At 43.3% G+C, this 27143-nt stretch overlaps 1 protein-coding gene across 5 annotated transcripts in view; it reads right to left on the bottom strand.

The window, feature by feature from the left end:
* Positions 1–358: 358 nt before the first annotated feature.
* The window catches only part of ITSN1 (intersectin 1), a 151572-nt gene continuing 124787 nt past the window's right edge, over positions 359–27143 (bottom strand). For 4 of the 5 annotated variants that reach the window (XM_075854575.1, XM_075854576.1, XM_075854577.1 and 1 more), the window contains 8 exons: positions 26984–27082; positions 25425–25592; positions 24435–24647; positions 23004–23125; positions 21184–21266; positions 20331–20414; positions 11214–11387; positions 5542–6784 (listed from right to left, as the gene is read on the bottom strand). In XM_075854575.1, the coding sequence (XP_075710690.1) occupies positions 6636–6784; positions 11214–11387; positions 20331–20414; positions 21184–21266; positions 23004–23125; positions 24435–24647; positions 25425–25592; positions 26984–27082 (1092 nt within the window). In that variant the 3' untranslated portion in view covers positions 5542–6635. Of the gene's footprint in view, positions 537–5541; positions 6785–11213; positions 11388–20330; positions 20415–21183; positions 21267–23003; positions 23126–24434; positions 24648–25424; positions 25593–26983; positions 27083–27143 lie in introns of those variants that run through there. The other variant, XR_012881604.1, reaches the window with a different exon arrangement.

Here is a 27143-nt window from a genome sequence, read left to right as displayed (position 1 = left end):
TTATGTGTTATTACAACTCCGCTTCATTTGAACTTATGCAATACAGGCACAACCCATGAATGAGAATGGCGCAGTAGATCTACATTTTTTTTTGGATAAATTACTGCAATAGAAAAGGCAATGGACTTCATTTCAAATACAAGGCAATCCTGCAAACAAGAAGTATACGTTGCAATATTATTATATTTTTTTTACTATGGGAGTCCGTCAATGGCAAATGTATGACTTCCAGTTGCATACTGCAGGGCTATACGTTGGATGTACACCAGAAATGTGTTTTTTCTTGTGATGGAGGGAAAAAACCCGAAATCATATCCGGTTATCGAACAAAAACACCAACAATATGAAATACTTCACGAATAGGTTTAATAAACTTTTATTCCCCACTGAAAACATGAAATTCATACACCGCAGAAAAGGCGATAAAAAGTTCTGACATGTCTGCTAGACGGGCAGTCTACAAGTTGCGGCACTGCTGACTTGGCATTTTCCTGAAGATGTAATAAGAATACACTGCAGATTAATGGTCTATTAACCTACAAGAAAAAAATTATATGAGGGTTGGGGTATTCAAAAAGTGCAAATAACCACTGCTGTTACCCATAACAACCTGATCCCAGCACTTTTCTCACATGAAGGCTCTGACAGGCGGCCATGATAACAGCTTTCGTTTCATACCCAATTTCTTATACCCCCCCCCCCCATATCATAAAAACAAAAACATATGTGCTGCAGCCCATAACAGTCTCATAATTCACTGCCCCCAATAACACGGCTGCTGGGGACAACCCGCACGTTTTACATCCAAAAATATCGGCCAAGACAGCAGAACTGTAACTGTTACATTGAAACAAAATACTTTAACCTGAAAATTGGCAACAAATACATGCTCGATTTACTCAAAAGTAGTCCCTTAATTTTGACCAAAATGCGTCAGGAAGGAAAACCTAAAATTTCCTGGCAAGTGCAAAATAACAAAAATTAACACTGTGTCTAATAAATAAACCCTAAAATATTTACGTATGAAATGTAAACTCTGATTTTTTTGAAACGTTTCCTATAATGTTTCAAAATACATGTATATTACAGTGGTCTGCAGGAATGTCCCCTTACCATATATATATATTGAACAGGGAGGTCACCTGTGGCTCTCCTGTTAGGAGTCTGGAGAGCCACGGGTCACCCGTTATCATATCGTGCAGTAGTCTACTGCTCGTAGCCCTCCAGATGTTGTGAAACTACAACCCCAAACATGAATTCTGCAGGTGTCGGGGCATGCTGGGAGTTGTAGTTTGACAACAGCTGGAGAGCCACGGGCTGCAGAGCGCTGGATTTGTGCAATGGTCTGTATCCATACTGGACAATATTCACAACAATATGGCATTATAGCGTTTCAGGGATTGCCATAGTGGTATACGTACCATATTAACACACACGTACCATAGTAACTGTCAATAAATTAATCTTTAGACACTACAGTAATATTCAGTAGTCTCCGCCATAAACACTGCTGCCGTCATGGCGATTAAGGGTCCTCGGCCATGGTGCCATAACTGGGATGCTGAAAGACGCCTCTTCTTGCTTTTCTTATTGTATAAGATTAAAAAATTGCGTATGCTTCTTTTCCAGAAATAGCGCCATTCATGTTCATAGGCCGGATTCTGATATTGCAGCTCAACCCCTTTGGGTCTGAGTTGCAGTACCAGACACAGCCTATGGACAAGAGTGGCGCTGTTACCGGGGAGAAAAAAACTTTTTTCTTTTTTTTTTTTTAAATCGCATACAATTCCTTTAACAAATCCATAACCGGATACTTCTACTCTTTAATGAGTCACTGCACATTTCAGTTGCCATCACGTAAGGACGTTCAACATAAAAAAATAAAATAAAAATGCAGACAAAATAAACAGCAGTCGGAATTTGTCCCTACCAGTTTTTGATAAATCTGCCCCCTCTCTGGAGTGAACAAAATGACTGCCTCCATCATGTGTAGGAAACGGGTGCGGATTCAAGAAAAATATACAGTATCCATACAAAACACCACGATTAATACAGGATATTTTGGCAGTGGAAAGAACGTAAACTCTTTACGGATATAAATGACCAGACGGAATATTCAATACCATGGCCCAAATAATCTGTAACGAATAAGATTGGGAGCCATGGATTATGGCATGTCAGGTAAATACATGGATTCCTTTGTACCTATGGTGACGTGGGGTAACTATTTTTGTGTGCTGATCTATGTAACCTCCCGTGGTGCTGGGAACTAGAGGCATGAGGCGCTGTGTTCATCGTACCTCAGAGATGTAACCCTTAGGTGGTGCCCTGGATTGGAAAAAAAGGGTTTCATATTTAGTTTTTCGAGAATCCGCACCACTCTGGTCTACAGGCTGTGTCTGGTAATGCAGCATTTAAGTCCATGGGCCGTGCTGCATTACCAGGAACAGCCCATGGACAAGAGTGGCGCTGTTCCAGAAAAAAAACAAAAACAGACCCTTCTATCTAGTCCTGGACAAGCCCTTTACATTTTTTGAGGAAGAAGTGTTGTTACCCTCATTGGTGTTATTTATCTGCTGTGCCATCCTAGACATAATATTACAATTTCTAAGAAACAAACAGCATCAATTGTTTGGGGGCAGTTGTCAGCACTAGGGGTCCAGTCTGTATGTGGCTCCTATTAAAAGGGGTATTCCCATCTTAGACATGTCATAAATATCTGATAGGTGTGAATCCCACGTCGACCACCACTGTCCCACCGGGTAAAGTGGCCGCCACACCCAGGCAGCGAGGTGGACATACATGCGCACAGCTCTCTCCACTCTGTTCCATGGGCGTTACGGAAACAGCTGAGCAAACAATCGCCGCCTAGAAATGGTGGTGCGACCAGATAAATGGTGTCGTATACTAAAGAAATGGAGCATTATGGGATGGATTAAGTATATTAGGAATAGATTTTGGGGCATTTACGCTGCTGTTTTTTTTTTCAAAATCAAAACTGTAAATGGTGATAGACTTAAGTTTTAGTCTCCTGCGTGTGAGCGCTCAGAAGTTTGTCAAACGTTTAGTTACCCTTTAAGTTGTATGGGAATTAGTTGCAATACCACACTAAACCTATGGACAGGTGTGGCGCTGTTTTTTTGTTTGTTTTTTAAAGAAACCAGCGATGTTTTCTTATCTTGGACAACCCGTTTAAGCTAGGGTCAGCAGGTAGTATAAATGCTTACATGTACCATTTATAGGAGGTAGAAATGCCTTTAAGGCGATCGTACCATCTACACAGATTGTTCTCAATATTAGTACACGAATCCAAGAACAAAAACAAATGTACAGACAATAAATAAAACAACTAAATTCAGACAAAACAACAAATACATTTACATAAATAGTGGAATTATTTGCTATATACTTTTACATAAATAAGCTTTAAGCCTTAGGGTATGTTCACACGAGGGCGTCCGTAACGGCTGAAATTACGGGGATGTTTCAGCCTGAAAACATCCCCGTAATTTCAGCCGTACCGGCATGTGCAGGCGCTTGAACGCCGCGTCAATTACGGCCGTAATTAGCGCTGCTATTCATTGGAGTCAATGAATAGCGGCTCCAATTACGGCCAAAGAAGTGACAGGTCACTTCTTCTACGCGGGCGTCTATTTACGCGCCGTCATTTGACAGCGGCGCGTAAATATACGCCTCGTGTGAACAGACAAACGTCTGCCCATTGCTTTCAATGGGCAGATGTTTGTCAGCGCTATTGAGGCGCTATTTTCAGAAGTAATTCGGGGCAAAAACGCCCGAATTACGTCCGTAAATAGGCCGTGTGAACATACCCTTATTCAGACGAACGTGTCCATGTGACAGCCGTTTTCTTTTTTTTTAAGGGCCGTCACACGGCTGCATGTATTTCTATGGGTCTATTCACACGGCCATTGTCTTAACGGACCATGTGGATGGCCCGTGAAATAAATAGGACATGTCCTATTTTTGTCCGTTTTCACAGAACCCTCAATAAACTCAAGTCTATCAGGGATCCATGAAAACAGGTCCAGCACGAGTGTAAATCGGCCATGAAAAACGACTTTTTCATGGCCGATTTGACACACGTTTGTCTGAATAAAGCCTTAGGCCCTGTTCACAGAGTTTTTTTTAAACGAGTTTTTTTACGCGGAAACCGCGCCGCAAAACTCCTCAAAAACCGCCCGAAAATGCCTCCCATTGATTTCAATGGGAATTGGACGAGTTTTTTTACCGCGAGTAAAAAAAACGCGGCGTGGTAAAAAGAAGCGTCATGACCCATCTTGAGGCGGTTTCCGCCTCCAAAACCCCATTTCAATCAGTCAGAAAGAGGAAAAAAACGCCTCGTCGAGTGTTTTGACGAGTTTTTGTCAAACCACTGTGCAAAAACCGTCTGGAGCAGTTTTTGCAGGAGGAATTTTCCTCCTGCAAAAAACTCCATGTGCACACAGCCTTAGGCTATGTTCACACGGAGTATTTTGCAGGAGGAATATCTGCCTCAAAATTTAAGGCAGATTTTCCTCTCCCTGCACGCCGATTTTCGCGCCGTTTTTCGCCCGCAGCCATTGAGCGCCGCGGGCATAAAACACTGTGAAGTACACTTTCTCTGCCTCCCATTGAAGTCAATGGGAGGTCAGAGGCGTAAACGCCCGAAGATAGGGCATGTCGCTTCTTTTTCCCGCGAGGCAGTTTTACTGCTCGCGGGAAAAAGACGCCGACGCCGCCCATTGAAATCAATGGGAGGCGTTTTCGGGCCGTTTTTGCCGAGTTTTGCGACACGGCTTCCGCGTCAAAAAACTCTGCAAAATACTCCGTGTGAACATAGCCTTAAAGTACCTATAAAAACTCCCACAGTACAGCTCTCAGCGTTTAGGACTATGTCTACTCTGCCTGGCGTCCAACTGAAAAGAACATTTAGTAGGAGACTCACGTGGCTTTCAGCCAATCAGCAGCACTGGGAGTGTTCTCTGCAATGCAGATTGGCCAGTGCAGGTGACTGACAGCAGTGCACATGGCTCCTCCCAAATGCCCTATTCAGCTGGATGCCAGGCAGAGTATAGACCACACCTAGAAAACTCAAAAAACCAGGCTACGTACAGCTTTGACATTTTTATATTTTATTTTTTTTAAATAATCAGTGTGTTTGGTGCAACTTCCTAAATACATTTTATTAAAATGATTTAAACTTTTGGAGATACAGCTGCTTTATAGCCTGTATACAGAGCAACTGTATCTAGCGCTGAAACCTGTATCCGTCAGGTCTGCGGCACTGGCGGGTTCAATGACAGCGGGTCCTGCGTGTCTGACACGCAGGATCGAGCTTTTACCGATCACATCTACGTTCATAACTTAGATGTGATTGATAACAGGTGGTGTCAGAGATACGCAGGACCCGCTGACATCGAACCCGTCAGTGCCGTGGACCTGACGGATACATGTTTCAGCGCAAGATACAGCTGCTCTGTATACAGGATATAAAGCAGCTGTATCTCAAAAAGTAATTTTTAATAAAATGTATTTAGGAAGGTAGGAAGGTGCACCAATCACAATGATGCATAATTTTAAAATATATTATATATATATATATATATATATATATATATATATATATATATATATAAAAGAAGTCAATGGTTTACATAGCCTTTAATGTGAAACCTGAGAAATCTGGAGCTTTTAGTGTGTGAATGTAAAATCCTATTGTCCCATAAATTCACAGCCAACATCTGAACGCTGACATTTTTAACACAACAAACACACTTGCCTGGTTAAATCACTACTTCTATGGCCAGCCTTCGGACCATTGCTCTGTACCGTATTACAACCAATCGGACGCCTGCTTTTAAGAGTGTAGCCAGAAGGATAGTGAAAGTTGACATCAGATTGGCTAATTTTAAAAGGAGAACTTCACCACTGCCACTCCCGGACCCAGAAGTAAAGGACAGGGGCTCCCTAGGATACATACCACGTAGCAACCTCTGTGCTTGCGGAGAGAATACTGTGTCACTTCTGCATCACTGCACTATTCCGAATAGGACGTACACTGGAGCGTCTAGATGCTGCAACAGTGGAGAACCCCTTTAAGTAACGCATGCATCCTACAGGGACTACTGATCTGTAAACTTAGAAACAATGAGAAATGATAGCTGTGCCCTGCCACTAAAGTGTAATGAACATAGTTGTAAAAGTAGTTATAGGTGGCGCAATCATCCATGAAAATGTGAATAATTCATTTAGTACATCCTCCCAAAAAATTGGAAAAACAGCAGCTTAGTGGAACTACTGTACGTTATATCTGAAGTTTCGGCTTCGGGCCATCAGACGACTCTTGGAATATACCTTTCTCCAAGGAATGTAACTGTTCCTTTTCAGCGAGCGATGCAGAGGAATGTTCATCACAGCAAAGGTCATTTGTATTCAGAAAGGAAAGAAACAACATCCTAAAATCTAAAACGAAGTCCCACATATAAAACACAGACATTTTCTTAGAAAATGGTCATTCCAATTAAAAATCTGTGATGGTAAAACGGAGAAGTTAGATCCGGGTTTGGCGGCGACGTACCATCGAGAAAGGCTGGAGGAGAGGCCGAGGAGAAGGACGCGGTTATGTGCCCCTCTCCCTAGGTTTCATCGAATAACTGTAAGTCCAGCCGGACGACTATCTCCCCGGTGGGGACTTCGTGTAGGAGAAGACATTTTGTGACGGGGCCTTTGGAGCCTTGGTCTTTCTTTATGTCCGCGACTCGGATTTCTGTTCTCCCCAGAAAATCTGTAACAGCAAAGAACCCACATTACATTTATTCATGATTCTGAGAATAATTCCCATTAAGACTTGAAATAATTAAATGTGTTTCACAAATTTTTAAGTTATTGATTAACATTGGCAAATGTAAAACATGACATCTTCATTCATTTGTAGACAAATTGGATTTTGTACTCGCCATAAAATCCTTTTCTCGTATTCATTACAGCACCATGGGTATAGGCCCCTGCCACTAGGTAGGAAAAAGAGTCTTTGTACAGTCCAAGGCCATTCCAGGTCCCACAGACGCGGAGATAATCGGTTTTGTAAAATTCAGGAGGAGAAGAAAACAGCACACAGTCCTGGGAGAACAACCACCAACCAGAACCACAGTCCCGGGCCCAGGACCAAACAAAATAGGGCAGGAACTGTGTCCCTCAATGAATTCAACAATAAAAATATTTTTACTGTTGGTACAAAAATCCAATTTTCTCATTAATATCTTTGGGGGACATCCTAAAGCAGTCTCAGAGGGTGAGAAAAAGAAGGAACCTACTGTGCGACCCACCTAACGCACAGCAGCTTGGGAGTAGCTTGCGATCAAGGTTGGCATCAGAGGAAGCCAAAGTATGGATTTGGTAGAACTTCGTGAAGGTATGCACTGAAGCCCAGGTAGGAGCCTTACAAACTTGGGAGACTTAGCGTGGTGTCATATTGCCCAGGATGCCCCGGCAGCCCTCGTGGAATGGGCAGTAACCTGAAAGAGCAGGCTGGACCAACAGGATTCCATGATCACAGACCTAACACAGGTTGTGTTGTATCGGAAGGCACCATGAGGTGTTTGCAAGCAAATTGACAAGGTCAGCTAGCAGTCCTCGGTGAGCCCAGTCCACCAGGATAACATGAATTCCCTCTGCCTTGATACGCTTGATAATGGGCAGAAGCGGAAGAGATACTGATGAGAACCCTACCCAAGGAGTGACCAGAGCGTCGATGGTGAGAGCCCTGGTCATGTATGCTAGAACTTTGTGGTTCACGCGAGACACAGAGGTTGATGTCGGAAGTGCCCCACCTCCAGTAGATCTGGAGTAAAATCTCTGGATAAAAGCAACCGCCCCCCGGATTCAGCTTCTGACTGACTGAAAAAGCCTGCAGCACAGTAGTCCACACCTGGCAGGTGCATAGATGACAGAGCTGGAACGTGATTGTCTCGGACAGTGGAGTATTTGGGAGGACTCTCATTTTGCCGCTCTACTAGTGGTGCCGCCCTGATGGCTCAGATAAGTGACCACGATGGTCTAGACTCGGACCAGAAGACCCTGGAGAAGAGTTGTCCAATGGCCTTCAATTCCAGAAGATTGATCTGCAGCAGCGATTCGCCCTTGGACCATGTGCCCTGAATGAAAAGACCGATCGCCGCCCCCCAGCCATAGAAGCTGGCATTCTTCGAGATGACCAGCCACTAGATATGAGATATGGCACCAGAACAACTCCTGTTAAACCTGAGGGAGGAGGAGGATTCGTCCCAGCATGCTAGGACTCTGGAAACAGAAATAGGAAACAGAGCCTCCTGGCGAAGGAGACCAATCTCTGCATTGATGACACTGATATAGACCATCGGTGCGAGAACCATGGCTGTCCTGGCGTCGAAAATCATACTCGGGAACTCCATGCGCTGGGTTGGCACCAGAGATGACTTCTCTTTGTTGATGATACATCAGAAACTCATTAAGGGTTCCTGAGTAATCCTGAGACAAAAAAGATTTACCTCTTGGGAGGAGGCCTTAACCAAGAGGTTAACAGCGACTCCCCTGGTGCAGAAAAGTGGCAAGAGAGTCACCAGTACCTTGGTGAAGCCCTGGGAGAAGTAGAAAGCTCGAAGGGGAGGGTGAAAAACTGGAAATTCTGAGAACCAACAGCGAAGCAAAAGAAACGCTGGTGGGCCCTTGCAACAGTTATGTGAAGGTAGGCCTCGCGGATGTCGAGGGAGAAAAGGTACTTGCATTTTTCGACAGAGGCAACTACTAACCGCATAGACGCCATCCTGAGCGCATAAGAAACAGTTCAACTTTTTCGTGACTCCCTTTTTGGGGACTGTGAAAAGATTCGAAATGAGTCCTTGTAAACATTCTGACTGTGGACCTGGGACGATTACTTCGAAAGGAAAACACAGCGAATGGCCAGGAAAAAAAAAGGGGAAGTGCTCTCTAAGGCTCAAGGCAGAGTGGACAGAAGGAACAACCTGGGGGAAGGGTCAGGGACTATCTTGTATCCTGATGACATCACTTCTCGAACCCAGGCATTGTCCACGTGAGCCAGCCATGATGGGAAATAAGCCGTCCCGCCTCCCGAAGAAAATACTCAATTGGCTATACACCTTCAGCTGAATATGTCTTGAAAGTGGAGGGCTTCTCGGGCGGCCCTGCCAGGAGGATGAGGCTTGAATTATGGATGTCTCGATTCTGTGGGATGGCTGATCTTTTTGTCTGACCTCAGAGAAAGAAAGTTACAAAAGGACGAAACCTCTGAGAATGTTGGGAAGAGGGTTGGCGTCGAGGATGGTCCTAAGGCAGGAGGGACCTCTTGCCAACAGTGATAATTTCATTCTTATCAAAGAGCCTGTCTCCGGCAAACGGAAGACTGATGACAGCCTTCTTAAAAGCAGGGTAAGCCGCCCAAGATTTCAGCCAAACTGAGCGGTGTATTGCCACTAAGTTAGCCATTGCTCTGGTAGTGAAACAGGCCAATTGTGTAAAGAAATTGGGGACATGGATAAGATGGGAAGCCAGATCGGTCAGGTTCTCCTTTGAAGCTCCCTCTGTAATGACCTGTTGAAGGTATATAGACCAGACGGATCAAGCTTTACTGACCTTTGAGGTAGCGAATGCTGGGCACAGGGTAGAACCTTCCGTCAGAAAGACAGATTTGGTTAGGGAATCCAATGCCGCATCTGACAGTGGGAAGGGTGGTGCTCTTGGACAGAAAGCAGGTTGTCTCCTTCCTATGGACACTATGTTAAAACGGATTCGCTCAGTTCTGTGGGAAGGATATAGCCTGCCTGGGCAGAGCCAATATTCTTTTTCCTACCCAATGTCAGTCTCTTCGTGGCAAGGACCTATACCCATGGTGCGGTGTCCCCCCCACTCATATTAACGAGAAATTTGCATTACTGTGAATGGGCAGACTGGACGAATATTATTTTTAAAATTTGTTGCAGATTTTTGGTTTGGATTTCAGGTCAATAATCTGCAACAAATTACAGTTTCATTTAAGTGAATGCAGTACCATTAAAACCCATTCACACGTAGAGGAAAAAAATAATCTGCACATATTTTAGCACATGCTGCAGATTTCTTCTGGATAATTGCCGCGGATTTCATTCTTTGCAGAGTAGATTCGGATCTAGTAGCAGATTTGCCACAAAATGTCTGAATATACCCTAATACCACCTGCAGCCCGGATAAGGAACAAGTGCTCAATGCAAGAGTAACCTTCATATATCAGACTCGACTCTACAGAGGAGATTAAGCAAAATGCGTGAGAATTCTGACCCAAAATGTGCCAAAAAGACTGGCGTAAATGCCGTGTGCCATATACATTGTGCTTTAGACACTTATCACATTCCTAGTTTTGAAGTGTCTACCAAAAGGGGCGTGGCTAGAGGAGTGGTAAAAAAAAAAAAGTGCGCAAAATATTAATGCAAAGTACACCTGCTAAGAGGTGGCGTAAACAAGAGCGAAATCAGCTGCTGATTCGAAATCATCTCTCTTCTGCCTGTCGGGCTGAACAAGAAGGAGGTCTTGCTGCTCCAATACAGGTCTCGATCAGTGCTTCCTCTCGCAACCCGTCCTATAGCAGGCAATCTGTATTCTAAGATTGATTTGTAAAATAACGTGATGGCGGCCATTATAACTAGCGACATCGAATGCCCCCTAAAGACGAATGTCTTTTGCTAATTAAAGGTGTTAAAGATTTTATTTATACTGCCATTTTTTCTCTTTTCCCGGAAGCACATGATCCACCGATAGCAGGTAACCTGCTTGCTGACGGTTTCCTTATAGGAATAAAAAAAATATACAGTATATATGGTCGGAACTATAAAAAAACAAAAAACAAAAACACAGCTAAGGCATTTGTTCCGCTACAGTCTATTTGTTTTGCAGGTTAACTGCCAACTCAGTAGACGTAAACTGAACAGCCCCCTCCCCAGTCATCATAGGCCTAAACCACTGGTCTCTAACCTTTGGATTTCCAAGCGTTGTGGAACTACCCATCTCAGGGCATGCTAGGAGTTGTAGTTTTGCAAAAACTGGAGAGCCCATGATTGGAGACCACTGGCCTAGACAATGGGAACAACTGAAGGCCGTTGGGGTTATTTTATCCCAGAGTGCTGTAGACAAGTGGCCGGCGAGTGGAATACTTGGAGGCATAGGTTGCCCCATAGCGGAGTACTGACCGTCTGGAGAAAACTGGTCTCTTTCAAACACAGTGATGCAGAGAACGTCCTGCTCCAGGTCCTTGATGAAGAACTGACAGTTCGAGTTCCACTTGGGGTTCAGGGTGTCCTGTATGGTCTTTGTGATGTGACACTGGGAGCCCATCGTGATCTCACAGTACGGATTACTCTTCCCTGTGTAGTATAATAAATATGGTTAGACTACACAGCTCAGATCTCACAGTCAATACCAAGGCTGAATCATAGAGTCCGGGACAGATTAGAAAATACAGTCTCCTCAACCAGTCGTGAATCATTTGTGTTTCTGGGAAAGGCCGACAATCAATATAGTCTTTATTACAGCTCCCAGAAGGTTGCTATCCAGCTTTCTCAGACCCCTGAATGACATCTGTCTAGCTATGAAGTAATAGATCCCCTCACTGATGTAGTGCAGCATAACTAGGCTAATCTACTGTTCAGGAGATGTGTCTGGACTTTGATGGGTTCCCTTTAAATGTAAAAAGGTTCCTCCGACGTCCATTTCCTCGGGTCACACATAACACGCTATGTCTTTTATGTAAAGAGCTGATCAGTGTCAAATGTAACTTGTCTGTGTATTATCCAGTGACACATATCAAGACCTGAACAAACTTGGGGACAGCATCCGTATGGCAAAAGTATAGTAGTGTTTATTAACACATCCCAAATATAGAAAGACAATGCCTACGTTTCCACTCCGGTAGAGTCTTTATCCAGCATCAGGATTAAGTGAATAGGATGAGTTTAGATAAACCTTCTAAATTTTGTACACCCGAACAGTGTTGGTATATAAGACGCACCTTGTAAAAAAACATGTGTATTAAATAAATCTGTGTTAACCAAGTGAACGAGAAGTAAAAACGTACTCAGGTATATGCTGTTGGATTATCAGTGATGCAGCCCTGACATCTATCTGTGTTGGCGTTCCTAATCAATAACTGCGCACACACATCTAAATCAGGGGCCGAGGATCCCTCTTCAACCATGTAGCAATCTTTTTGAACACACCTGATCCTGGCGCTGTTGGAGTTTGTCCTCAGAAACAACTATTTTGTTTTTGGGGATGATCTCCATTTACGCGCCGTGGCACAGCCATGGGGTCCAATGTGGCCCCACGTATGCGAACATCTTTATGGCGGCTTTTATGGACAGGTTTGTGTATGGCTCCAAATACTGGGGACATGTCAGATGCTGGCTAAGATACATTGATGATGTGTTCCTAGTGTGGTAGGGCACAGGAGAAGATTTAAATTAGTTTCATGAGGAATGGAGTATCAGATATGTTGAACTACAATTTACATTATGCTGGTCATGTGACACCATACAATTTCTGGATACGACAATATACAAGGAAGGTGATTGATTGAGATCAGATCTCTATGTGAAGGCAACAGACAAAAACGGTATGCTACACTACAGTAGTAGTCATCCGAAAAGCATGGCTGATTCCTTGCCTTGGAGTCAATTACTCAGAGTAAGGTGCAGAGTGGACAACGAGGAAATATTGGATGCAAGACTTGATATGATGTGCAAAAAAATTCTAGAGAGGGGATATCGAAACACAATATCAGAAATATAGATCGTGACACGCTTTTGACCAGAAGAGACGGGAGGATTGATTCGGATAGGATACCATTTGTATCCACGTATGGTCCTATGAGTGGACATTTTGCACAAGCCCTTAAGAAAAATTGGCCACTGGTTAGAAAAGGCTGTCCTAATGGCTGCCCTAATATACCTTCATTTACACAGCCGCCAATGATGTCATATCGATGTAGCAGGAATCTATGTGATTCCCTGGTAAGATCAGATGTAGGTGGCTCCAAAGGGCCGACACAGCCGACATACCTGAACACCCCCAAGAAGGGTCATTTTCCATGCCTGGGTTGCTCCTGTTGTGGGAATATCTTTAAGGGTTCTAATTTCTCCCACCCCTATACGGGAAAGAAATGTAATATACCATTTAGATTCACTTGCCCATGTGGTCTTGTCTACGTGGGGGAAACGACTAATGACAAACACAAAAGTACCATACGGAAGAAACTCATGGACCGGTCAGCGGCAAAACATTTTGTAGAATCTAAAGACTCAGTGAATCTATTACGATTCCGAGTGATGGATCACAGACCGATGTTACGTGGAGGTGGAGACAGACAGACGGCCTTTTGAAGTAAAAGGAACTGAAATGGATTTTCCAGTTAGATAGTTTGCAGCCCAAGGGCCTAAATCTCGAATATGCCATAAATACTTTTATTTAGTCCTAAATCTTGCAGTTTTCCTCTTTTCGTTTTTAATGGGCTGCTGATACTTATATTGTATTAACCCCTTCCCGCACCTTGACGTAACTGTACGTCGAGGTGTGCAGTAAGTTTGCGCACCTTGACGTGCAGTTACGTCTGTGCTTTGACAGTTAACCGCCGCGCGGCGCTACACCGCAGCGGCGGTTAACTGTGCAGGGCGTCTGCCCTGCATTCCCCGTTGCCGATCAGCGGCCTATCGCCGCTGATTTCGGCAGTTAACCCCTTAATTGCGGCGTTCGATTTGAACGCCACAATTAAGGTGGTTAGCGCCGATCAGCAGCCCCCATGTGAAAACACGGGGGCTGGCGATCGTACCCATGGCAACCGGACGCCCCACAATGGCTTCCGGGTTGCCATGTACAGAAGCCTATGAGGACCACCCGGAGGGTGGTCGTCGTAGGCTTCCTGTCAGTGTGACTGTCACGTCACACTGACAGTTGGAATGCATTACACTACGTGTGTAGTGTAATGTATTCCAGCAGCGATCAGAGCTGCAAGTCTAAGTGTCCCCTAGTGGGACAAGTGAAAAAAGTAAAAAAAAATAAAAATGTTTTAAAAAAAGTGTAAAAATAAAAGTTATAAGTGATATAAACTGCTTTTTTTTCCTATAAGAAGTCTTTTATTATAGGAAAAAAAATTAACACGTAAAAAAAAAGCACACATATTTGGTATCACCGCGTTCTTAACAACACCGACTATAAAACTATAATATTATTCCCGCACGGCGAACACCGCAAAAAAAAAAAGAAATGAAAAACAAAGCGAGAATCACTTTTTTTTTGGTCACCACCCCTCACAAAATATATAATAAAAAGTGATCAAAAAGTCGCATGTACGCCAAAATTGTACCGATACAAACAACAACCCGTCCCGCAAAAAACAAGCCCTTACACAGCTTTTTTGACTGAAAAATAAAAAAAGTTATGGCTCTCAGAACATGGTGACACAAAAAATAAATAATTTTATAAATAAGTTATTTTATTGCGTAAACGCTGCAAAACATAAAAAACCTATATACATCTGGTATCGCCGTAATCGTACCGACCCGCAGAATAAAATAAAACGGTCATTTATAGAAAAATCGCAGTTTTTTGGTCACCTTCGCTCTACCAAAATTTTTTATAAAAAGTGCTGAAAAAGTCTTAAGTACCAAAAAATGGTACCAATAAAAACTACAGCTCGTCCCGCAAAAAATAAGCTCCCACACCGCTCTATTGACGGAAAAATAAAGACGTTGTGGCTCTCGGAAAGCGGGGAGGAAAAACGAAAAAGAAAAACATGGATCAGTCCGGAAAGGGTTAATTTATTTTCTATTGAAAAAACATTTATGACCACACGTGGGGTATAGCCGTACTCGGGAGAAATTGCTTTACAAATGTTGGGGTGCATTTTATCGTTTATGAAATTGAAAAAATTCAAAATTTTAGTGGAAATAATGTTGATATTAATTTTCACGGCCTAATTCTAATAAATTCTGCAAAAGACGTGTGGGGCCTAAATGCTCACTATACCCCTAGATAGATTCCTTAAGTGGTGTAGTTTCCCAAATGGGGTTACTTTTGGGAGGTTTCCATTGTTTTAGTACCTCAGGGGTTTTGCAAATTCGACATGACACCCAAAAACTATTCCAGTTAAATTTGACCGCCAAAAGCCAAATAGCGCTCCTTCCCTTCTAATCCCCGGTGTGGGTCCAAACAGCAGTTTATTACCACATATGGGGTATTTACGTAATCAGGAGAAATTGTTTTACAAATGTTGGGGTGCTTTTTCTCCTTTATTCCTTGTAAAAATTAAACATTTCTAAGTTCTTACAGAAAAAAAGTTTTTCGATTTTCACCTTTACAGACTAAGGCCTCATATACACGAGCGTGTGCGTTTTGCACACGCAAAAAAACGCAGCGTATTGCGTGCGCAAAAGGCACTTGACAGCTCCGTGTGTCATCCGTATATGATGCGCGGCTGTGTGATTTTCGCGCAGCCGCCATCATAGAGATGAGGCTAGTCGACGTCAGTCACTGTCCAGGGTGCTGAAAGAGTTAACTGATCGGCAGTAACTCTTTCAGCACCCTCGACAGTGAATTCCGATCACCATATCGAGTAACCTGTTTAAAAAAAAAAGAGGTTCGTACTTACCGAGAACTTCCCGGCCGTTGCCTTGGTGACGCGTCCTTGGTGACGCGCCTCTCTTGACATCTGGCCCCACCTCCCTGGATGACGCGGCAGTCCATGTGACCGCTGCAGCCTGTGCTTGGCTTGTGATTGGCTGCAGCTGTCACTTGGACTGAATTGTCATCCCGGGAGGTCAGACTGGAGGAAGAAGCCGGGAGTTATCGGTAAGTCAGAACTTTTTTTTTTTTTTACACGTTCACGTATATTGGGATCGGAAGTCACTGTCTAGGGTGCTGAAACAGTTTAACTCTTTCAGCACCCTGGACAGTGACTGTCTCCTGCCGGGTTCGGTCAAAACGAGTTCGGCCGAACCCGGTGAAGTTCGGTTCGCTCATCTCTAAGACACTCCGTTCGGATGTTTGTAAACAGAAAAGCACGTGGTGCTTTTCTGTTTACATTCAGTTTGACAGCTCTTGCGCGAATCACGCAGTTCGCACGGAAGTGCTTCCGTGCGACCTTCGTGGTTTTCACGCACCCATTGACTTCAATGGGTGCGTGATGCGCGAAAAACGCAGATTTTTAAAACATGTCGTGAGTTTTTTTCAGCGCACTCACGCTGAGCAAAACTCACGGACTGTCTGCATGCCCCCATAGACTTGTATAGGTCCGTGCGACCCGCGTGAAAAGCACGCGAGTCGCACGGACGTATATCACGTTCGTGTAAATGAGGCCTAATTCCAATGACTTCAGCAAAACAACTGTGGGGTCAAAATGCTAACTTTACCCCTAGAAAAATTCCTTGAGGGGTGTAGTTTCCAAAATGGGGTCACTATTGGGGGGGTTTCCATGGTTTTCATCCCTCCAGTGCATTGCAAACGTGACAAGGCACTGAAAACTATTCCAGCAAAATCAGAAATCCAAAATCCAAATGGCGCTCCTTCCCTTCTGAGGCCTGCTGTGTGTCCAAACAGCAGTTTATTACCACATATGGGGTATTGCTATAATCGTAAGAAATTGCTTTACATATGTTGAGGTGTTTTTTCTACTTTATTCCTTGTAAATATTTAACATTTTTACGTTTTTTCACAAAAAAAGTAGATTTTCATCTTCACATACTAATTCAAATAAATTTAGCAAAAAAACTGTGGGTTCAAAATGCTAACTATACCCATAGATAAATTCCTTGAGGTGTGCAGTTTCCAAAATGGGGTCACTTTTTGGGGGTCTTTACTGTTTTGGTACCACAAGACCTATTCAAACCTGACATGGTGCCTAAAATATATTCTAAAAAAAGGAGGCCCCAAAATCCATTAGGTGCTCCTTTGTTTCTGGGGCTTGTGTTTCGGTCCTTTACCGCACTAGGACCACATGTGGGATATTCCTAAAAACTGCAGAATCTGGGCAATAAACATTGAGTTGCATTTCTTGGGTAAAACCTTCAGTGGTACAGAAAAAATGTATTACAAATTAATAAAAAAAAAAAAAAATGGACATTTGTAAATTTCACCTCTACATTGCTTTAATTCCTGTGAAACGCCTAAAGGGTTAAAACACTTTCTAAATGCTGTTTTGAATACTTTGATGGGTGCAGTTTTCAAAATGGGGTGACTTCTGGGGACTTTCTAATATATAAAGGCCCTCAAAGCCACTTCAGAACTGAACTGGTCCCTGAAAAAATAGGCTTTTGAAATTTTCTTGAAAATATGAGAAATTGCTGCTAAAGTTCTAAGCCTCGTAACGTCCTAGAAAAATAAAAGGACGTTCAAAAAACGACGCAAACATAAAGTAGACATATGGGAAATGTTAACTAGTAAGTATTTTGTCTGGTATTACTGTCTGTTTTACAAGTAGATGCATTTAAATTTAGAAAAATGCACATTTTTGATAATTTTCTCTAAATCTTGGTGTTTTTTTACAAATAAATATTGAATTTATCGAACAAATTTTTTCCCTAACATAAAGTACAATATGTCACGAGAAAACAATCTCAGAATCGCTTGGATAGGTAAAAGCATTCCGGAGTTATTACCACATAAAGTGACACGTCAGATTTGAAAAATCGGCTTCGTCCTGAAGGGGTTAATAATGTTTTTAATATAAATATTTTCATTTTTTGTAGACTAAGCACATGTCTGAACGCTGCTTCACTCTAAGGGTCAGTTCACACAGAGTTTTTTGACGTGTACACCGCGTCGAGAAACGCGCCAAAAAACGCCTCTCATTGATTTAAATGGGAGGCGGAGGCGTTTTTTTTTCCTGCGAGTGGGAAAACCATCTCACGGGAAAAAGAAGTGACATGCCCTATCTTCGGCGTCAATGGGAGGCAGTGAAAGCGTATTTCGTGGCGTTCTTGCCCATCGGGGCACAACGGCCACGGGCGAAAAACACGGCAAACGCCGTGCAGGCAGATCAAAATCTGCCTCAAAATTCCAAACTGAATTTTGAGGCAGAATTTTCTGCCTGCAAAACACTGTGTGAACATACCCTAACCCATGTGATTAAGGCGCCAGTCATATCACATATAGATTGCTGTTAGTAAGATTTCAACCTGATCCCATCTGAGGGACGGTTTTGTATTATACTAATAAATAATTATACGATTACTATATGGTATGTTTTGACTCTGTAGAAGGATATAGTATCCCTAGACGTGATAACACAAAGATATTCATTTGTTAGACCATTTTATGTAGATCTTTGTTTCCTCATATATCGTTCTATATCAAGAATGAAGAAGAATCCCACATATACGATTCCTGTGATGATAGGTGATAGTATATACAGATGTGTATTCTATAGATCTTACATTATGGGGATTTATGCACGTTCCACATCGCCACCCAGTGGTTTGAAGGTGCACTACTTGAGGTTGTTCACAGTCCAGTCGTTGCGTTCTTATTTGTTAAATAATAGGGTCTTCCCCAGGTACAATTTAATGTATTGTATTGACTACATAGTAAAGAGGTCCAATACATCATTATTTATTTTTTCCTCTTCATAGGATATATTATGTATAGTCGTGAGGCACTACCTTCTTGAGAGAGCGTGCGCTATGGCAGCCAATGAACTTATTTATACATTATATGTGGATGCATTATTTGGCATTTCTCTTGCTATGTGAATATCATAAAGAGCGTTCTATAGTACATTCGTCCCCCATAGCCTTCGTTCAGCCCCCTATGACGTGTGGACACTACATTGGTGGGGCAGGTTACTTGGCAACAGACCATAGAAGCCAGGAGTTCTGTCGGAGGTGAGGGCTCTAGCCAGCAGTTAAGATGGCCGCTGCACATGTTAATGATGCACTGGCCTTTAGTCATCCACATACGCATGCGCAGTAGCTAACTAATGAATTGCGTTATACTGCCTCTCTTGATTTACATGCGCGTGCGCAGTTATTGATTAGGAACGCCGACACAGATGGATTATCAGTGATGCAGCCCTGACATCTAACAGCAAATACCCGAGTCAGGCCCCCATGTGCACATCAGTATTTTCATCTATCCCAAAATACTGTCCGTAAATACGGTCCGTACAAAATAAGAGAGGTTGCAAATGATGCCATCAACATGTTGCCTAGCAATGCTTTCGTATATACGGACGGTATACGGATGCACATCCGTAGCCGTCCGTATTTACGGAAGCTCCCATAGACTTCTATGGGAGAGTCCTTGCCGTAATTACGGACAGGAATAGGACGGGTTGTATAATTTTTTCAGCACGGCCACCCATCCGTAAAAATACTGAAAGGTGTCCGTGGCCAAGAGAAATGAATGGGTCCGTAATTACGGATGAAAATTACTGTCGTGTGCATGGAGCCCAAGTTTTTACTTCATGATCACTTGGTTGAGGCCTCATTGACACGGCCGTGCCCGTAATCACCGCGGGCCGCATTTTCGTGCCGTGCTCCCATAAAGTATTGGAGCACGGCCTGCAAAATCCGAAAAGTAGGACATGCTCCATATTTCCCGGCACGGTTCTACGGCATGGACACCTTTCCGTAGCGCTACGGAAAGGTGTCCGCGGCCAATAGAATCGGGCGGGTCCGTAATTGCGGAACCGTATTGTGGTTCGCAATTACGGAGTTTTTTTATGGTCGTGCGCATGTGGCCTAACACTACATTCACATGTGTTTTAGAAAGTGCGTCTTATATACCAACACTGATCGGGTGTACTCACCCTATTCACGGAATTCTGATGCTTGATGAAGACTCCTCCGGAGTGGAAACGTAGCCTTTGTCTTTCTATATTTGGGATGTGTTAATAAACACCACTAGACTTTTGCCATACGGATGCTGTCCCCAAGTTCGTTCACCATTTGAAGATTATCCAGAAGGGATTTCTGGATGTGGAATTTGCATCATATTTGTCTTTTAGTGGAAAGCTCCAATTGCGGTGAATTCTGTGGAAAATTTCTATACACATATCAAGCCCTGTGATGTTTGCCCTAGACAGACAAAATCTTAAAGGGTTTGTCAAGAATTAGAAAAACATTGATACTGCGCCATATTTCATGGGTAGTGTCGGTATTGCAGCTCAGCTCCATTAAAGTGAATAGGGTTCAGCTGCAGTACCACATACAACCTGTGTACATGAGTGGGGCTGTGTTTGGAAGAAAGCAGCCATGTTTATCTAATACTAGCCAACCCCTTTAATTCCCTTGCTCGGGAAAACAACGTTTCATACTTACCATGTGATCTACAGGGTTTCAATTCGATACCTTCAACAATATTCACCATTAGTCTACCGATTCCGGTCGCTCTTTGAGAACGCACTGTAAAATAAGAAAAATAAAAAAAAGTTTGGCGCCATCTAGTGTTATCCTTTTCCTAAAAAAACATGAGAATTAATGTAACAAGTGGTTTCCTAATATATGGCTACAATTCTCCATTTCTTTACTACAGAACCCCATTCACCTGTTCTACCAAAGACGTACTTGTAAAAGTCTCAGCAGCTTGTTGCCACCACTAGGGGGCGGATCTGTATGCAGTTGTATATAGATATTGACCTGAGCAGGAGCAGTATAACGAATGACCCCCTAGTGGTGGCAATAGGCAGCTGTTTTTAAAAAAAATAGGTGGGGTGGAGGAGGGGTTAGGGTGCTATGTACTAAAGAAACCGCACACAGCAGCTTTATCAGGTATATAAGGAAAATTCTCCAAATCACTTATGCTGCTTGTGCCTTGTGCGTCACCTCATGTCAAGTTGTGAGACTTAACCATTTCACGGTCAGGATTTTACACGTTTTTGACATACAAAACTAAAAGCTGAATTATAAAATAAAAAAATAATTATATTATACCCCTATAAAAATTGTGAAAACGGTGAAATGGTCACTCGGCACTTAATACCCAAGTGCACCTTCATGCAACTTTGCATCAAACTGTAATAAACAATCACGTTTGTGGCGAATATTCTGACCCCAGCAAAGGCCTGAGACGCACGACACCTGCTAAAAATATAAGTTCATGATGTACATTGTAGTTATTACTCGTATTCATTAATATTCACATGCATTATAATAGTAAATGTCGGAGTTTTACCTAAATATGCTTTTTCCCGCTTCTTCTTCTCCGTTTCTATGTACAGCTCAGAGGCAGCTTTAATTTTCTGCACCCACGCTGTCCTGGAGAAAACAAAATCATGAGCCAATTACACACCATAGCTTATAGGGCCTAATATTGGAGCATCCAGCAGAGCACCCCCTTCACTCTTGCACCCCTCCCCCACCCCCACTTTCTATCTTCGTTCCACGTCTATGTAAACTGAGTTACCTGAGCTGCCCCTTAAAGTCGTTTTCCCCCAATATACATCATCGATCCATAGGATAAGTGAAAAATGCTTGGGGCCCCACCGATATCTAGAACGAGGGTCACGACGCCCGTTCCTCCTCACTGCATGATCGCACTGAGGTGGTTTTTGAATGGAGAGACGGTCACGCATGTGCGCTGCCGGTCCATTCAATGTCTATGGGGTTGATGGAGACAGCTGTTTCGGGATCTATGGAGGGGGGTCCCAGTGGTGGGGCCCCCAGCGATCATACATTTATTACCTATCCTATGGATAGGTGATAAATGTCCATTGTGGGAAAACCCCTTAAATGACTAAAGGGACTTTTACACGGCCCATCCTGTAATTGATCACATCTGGGTTATGGACTTAGGTGTGATCGGTAACAGCTCGATCCACGCAGGACCCGCTGACACTGAACCCGTCAGTCCCGCTGATCTGACAGATACAGGTTTCAGCACTAGACACAGCTGCTCGGTATACAGGATACAAAGCAGCTGTATCTCAAAAAGTTAAAATAATTGTTAAAAATAAAAAGTAATTAGGAAGTTGCAGCAAACACGCCACACGCCGATTCAAATAAAAAAAAAACAAAAACAAAACCTAAAAAAAAACAAAAAAAAAAAAAAAAAACAGTTTCAAAAGGTGTACAGAGCCTTTAAGCCTCATTCAGATGAGCGTATTTAAATCCGGAAGTGAAACACAGCACTATAAGGGCAACAAATATGCCACCTATTGTCCGTATGTCCATGCGTTTTAATGTCAGTATTTGTTCAGTATTTTGTCAGTGTTTACAATTTCATCTGTAGTCATTCAGTATTTTCATCCGTTTATCACATCCTGGTTTCTAAAACGCCTCCCTGACATTATTTTACATTATAATTTGGCGAGAAAACCACCAAAAATGCATGAAATACGTGCTGAATTCAATGACCAATAGGGTGTAAAGTTCCGTAATACGCCATGCGATAGGGCCTGCCGCGGTTTTGAAAATGTGGCAATGTATGGAAAAACGAGCGTATGCCAAAACACTGATGGCGATTGTTTGCCTTTTTTTTTTTTACACAACGTATTACGGACCTTACTAAATACGGATGTTAAATACTTTACGATGACTGACTGTTGGTACAGTGGACGGAGACAGCATCGAGATAGGGATCAGATTGGGAAGACATGACGTCTGTCTAGGAGTGCTGGGATGTCATCAGAATTTAGTTACCTTTAGTGAAAATTGAGACCCTCATAGGACTCCAAGCCGAAACGGCCGGCACAGATATTAGGGACCTGGGCAGCATGATACTCTGGGCCCCTGTACCTGACTATCCCCCCCTGCGCAGTTCATCCATTTACATCTAACACCACCACGTTCTAATCCAGGACTAGGACCCCTACCGTCTAGCGCCCCCCGGTCTAGGTAACAATTTTATGCTTTAATCTGATGATCATAATAGATTCACAACATTATTAGTATAATATTATGTCAGCCGGGATCTCGAGCTGCTATTATATCATGCAGAGTCCTGTGTAATGATGGGAGTAGTAGTTGATATCTCCACGGACATGGAATTCTTACCTCTCGTTTATGCTCTCGGCACGGAGTGTGTAAACACGATCAATGTGAGAAATGTGGAAGATTGGCTCATCCCCGGAGGGGTCTGTGGGCAGCTTCACCAGCACTTCATTCAGAAATATCGGCTGCAGGAGTAATATTAACATTAGAACCGATATATACAACATGTTCGGAAATTTAAAGAAGCACTCCGCCTAAAGTTCTTGTTAGAAAAATCTGATTAATAACACTGGCTGAAATAACACATGGCATCATGTGACTGCTCTTCCCATTCTCTGATGTCAGCACAATGCTAGTTCAGTTTTAAGAGGGACACTCCGGCCAAAACTAAATTTTCCCATGTGCTCCATCCTGGTATTCCATGTGTCAGTCTCTCACCGGTTATTTATCTCATATATATATATCTCAGACTGGGATGGTTGCTTAGCAGCAGTGTGGATCCGGCTCGGTGACTACTTTCTCTACTGGAGTCTATGGAGATCTGTGTGTCACCCATCACAGGCTTCAGCAGTTCTTGGGCCACACTAGTATTACACAGGGGGGACAGAAACTTCTATCATCAGCCACCACTGATACTTACACAGGTTCATGTCACACAGGTGTAGAAGAATATAGTGCAGACTCCCTGTCTGTATACTTATGGTTTCTCAGCTTATTTAGGAGAATATAGAGAGAATGATAACCACAGTGCCCCCAGCATACAGAAATGGTATGGTCTTTAGATGATCGACAATAATAGATGGACATAGTCCTAAATTTGAGGGAGGCTGGTTGGCCAGGGATACACTGCCTTAGAGCTACGGCCTTGGTGTTGCCAGGCAGATTATCCCTAGAAACCAGAGTCTCCGATTACTCAGGTCTTCATCTCAAGGCCAAATGGGCGTTGAGCAGAGGCCAGAGAAGGGCATAGTTGGCAATACTCATACCACACTTTTCTCAATGTCTTACTGGCATATTTTCAGATTTAATAATACAATAATGACTCGTTTTTAATCAGAAAAATCTTCTACTTGCCGATAGACGTACGATAGTTTGTCTAGGCTCAAAGATCTTTAGCCAATTCCACCTTCGCACACACATTCAGTGGGGTTGAAATGAGCGAACAAGTGGATAAGCAGCTGCCAGACATCTATGTGATCCTTATCATGGGGGAATCCCAGAAGGAATCCACACTATTTATTATTCCTGGACATTGGGCACAGGACTGGCAGACTCTATAGACATTGGATTATTGACAGGAACCAGTGTCAAATACCTAATACCCATCTTTACTCTTCTACTTGTGAGATTCCAGATTATTGGACAGTTTATGCTGGATTATCAGAAGCGCCAGACTTCATGTCAGGTCAGACAATGTTGGACTTTGCATTGTGTAAGATCCGTCCATGGTGAGTCATTATAAGACCTTCTGCCGGTTTTGTTTTTCTCACTCACCGTCTTGTACATCTTGTACTGCAGGTTGGACTTGGGGCTGAACACTTTGTCAGTACCGGAGGAGCCGAGCGGCTTTATAATCTGGGTGAGCAGCAGGAAATCATTGAACAGAAAACCGTATAACTCCTTGTTGCTCTTCGCCTTGTAGAGTTTGCCGCTGTGCAGGAACTTGCGTGGCCCCAAGCAGTTGGTCACAGAGTTGTACACTAGTTGCTGTAAGGGGGTAAAAAAACAGCAGGAAAAAAACAAAAAACTGATAAAAAAATAGTAATAATCCAGAACCGTTATATATCAGAAAGCTCTGAACTGTTGTAAGACATCACAGCGCCGCCTGGGACTTGTAGTCCCCCAATAGCTGGCTGCTAGAACACACAGATGTATAACCTTGGAATCGATATTATAGTAGCTGGAATAAATACGCATGCATTTCGTTCATTCAGTATGAAGTCTTCCAATTTTCTCTATATAGAGTAATTGTGGTCTATTGCATGAGCGGTAACAACCGCGAGAGGCGGCTATTCCAGCATCCATAGGGGTGATCACCAAATGTTCTTCAGATTCTCTCTGTGTGTCAGTGTGACAATAGTTCAGGAATTCTATTCATGGACCAGGAAGATCAGGAAACAAAGCCATTTTTTTTTCAGTCAGGGTCATACTGCCCACCAGTACTAGTCTCCTGTGGTAGCGAATATGTTGTCACCCCAAAAAGTGTTGGGAAAGAAGTTTGGCTTAGGCTGCTTGTCTCTGGTTGGAGGTAGCTTGCTGCAACAGAAGCCAACTATGGAGGCCAGAGAAGATAAACCCCAGAGTAAGTCCCCAGACAAACATGGAGGGACCCAGAAGGAGAGAAACCCCTTCCCGATTCCAGAGCTCCGAGACAATATTATAGACTGACAAATAGGCGTTTTCTTCTTTTCTCCCATTCATCGCTAGGCTTGGTGTCCTCGACATAAAAGCAATAAAATAATAGACATAAATTGAGATTTTTACCTCAGACAGACCCTCGCATTGCACATGCGCCTGAATCCACTCCAGGCGGTCAGAGTTTTCCTTCTCCCGGACGCCCTCGTTGACCTGAGAACACAGCTCCTCAGCCTTCTCCAGGGCGTGCTTCAAGTGACAGTGATCGGGGTGATTTTCAGGTGTATTTTCTAGAATCTAAAAAAACAACAAAAATCACATCAAACCAGATATGTATCAATCAATCATCGCTTCCCGGTGAGCAAGGCAGCGGGGTACTATACCATAGGCATTACTATACTGGGCATTAGACCCATGTGATACCCGCACAATATTCCACAAGTGTTTGGACTGTGTTGTGTTGCCCACACTGGGACCAGCAGGTCAGACTGGCAGTGGTCTGGGACCCCGGGAAAGGAAGGTCATGAAACTTTTGCCCCTTTATGTCCAGTTGGAAGCATTAGTTCTGCCCAGCGTCGTCTCCTTCTGATCTCAGTAATACGTGAGCTGGAGTCTCCTGTCACTTTAAACAGGTCAGCTGTTAGGGGCGCAACGGAGGGGGGAATGGAGCACTTATATATTTTTTTTTACATTTTAAATCAAATAGTGAAACATTTTCTTCTAATCTGTTCTTTTTTTATTCTATTTTCTGCACATGATCACCGGGGCAGCCATCTTGCCTGAATTACCAGAGTATTGAATATTAACCCCAAAAGACCGTAACAGCCCTCTACTCAACAGAGAGGAGTCAAACAGGGGACCCCTCAACATGGCCGGCCTTAGGGGTAAGCAACCCGTGCGGTCAGCCACCCCTGCTGAAGGAGGCAACTAAGTGGCATATGTGGCCTCCAAAAATCGTATTAACTACTATATAATGTTATTAACCCCTTCCCGCCGCAGCCATTTTTCAGGTTTTAATTTTCACTTTTTCCTCTCCACCTTCCGAAAACCATAACTTGTTTATTTTTCTGTCGATAAAGCCGTATGCTTTATTTTTGCGGGACGTGTTGTAGTTTTTTTTTTTTATGGTACCATATAATGTACTGGGAAACAGGGGAAAAAAAAAATCTTTGTAGGGGTGGAATGGGAAGAAAGCAGCTGCCCCCCTCTTTCTTACGGCTTAAATGCCGTAGTCGCTTCTGACCGCAGCATCCTAGGGGTTAAACGAGCGGGATCCAGCGATTGCAGTGAAGTGTCGGCAGCAACATACAGCCGACACCCGCTCAGCCCGTGAGTCCGCTCCATTCTTCCTTGCTGGCTATGACGTACGTATTCGTCACAAGTCGACAAGGGGCTAATTTACTTGGTTATTTGGGGACTGTATATGGGCATTGTGTGGCAGGGTACAGTGTATTATTTCGGCAGTGTATAGAAGTATTATTGGGCCCATATAAGCCACAGTATGGTACTTCTAACTAGGCACGGTTTTGGTATGGGTATTTGTAGACCATATGACAAATCATCATACGGGGAAAGGGGCGCCAAAAGAAGGTATCGCACAAGCCAGCCCTGCACCTCTCTATCACCCCAAAATGTCCACATAGGACAGACCTGAAGTGAATGTTGATTCCATGTGCCACATAACTTACGTTTTTGATGATTAGAGGATATCGTGTTACTCTTTGCATAGGTTTGAGAATAAAGCTGGACAGCGGCATTCCTTTACATCGAGGATCCATAGCTAATCTCTGAGGAGACAGACCGCAAAAACATCCATTAAAAGTGCCACTAAAGAGAAACCACGAAGCT

Source organism: Rhinoderma darwinii, chromosome 2, assembly GCF_050947455.1.
Source record: "Rhinoderma darwinii isolate aRhiDar2 chromosome 2, aRhiDar2.hap1, whole genome shotgun sequence".
NCBI lineage: Eukaryota > Metazoa > Chordata > Amphibia > Anura > Rhinodermatidae > Rhinoderma > Rhinoderma darwinii.
The sequence above is the reverse complement of the archived record's forward strand: the minus strand, read 5'-3'. Positions and strand labels throughout refer to the sequence as shown.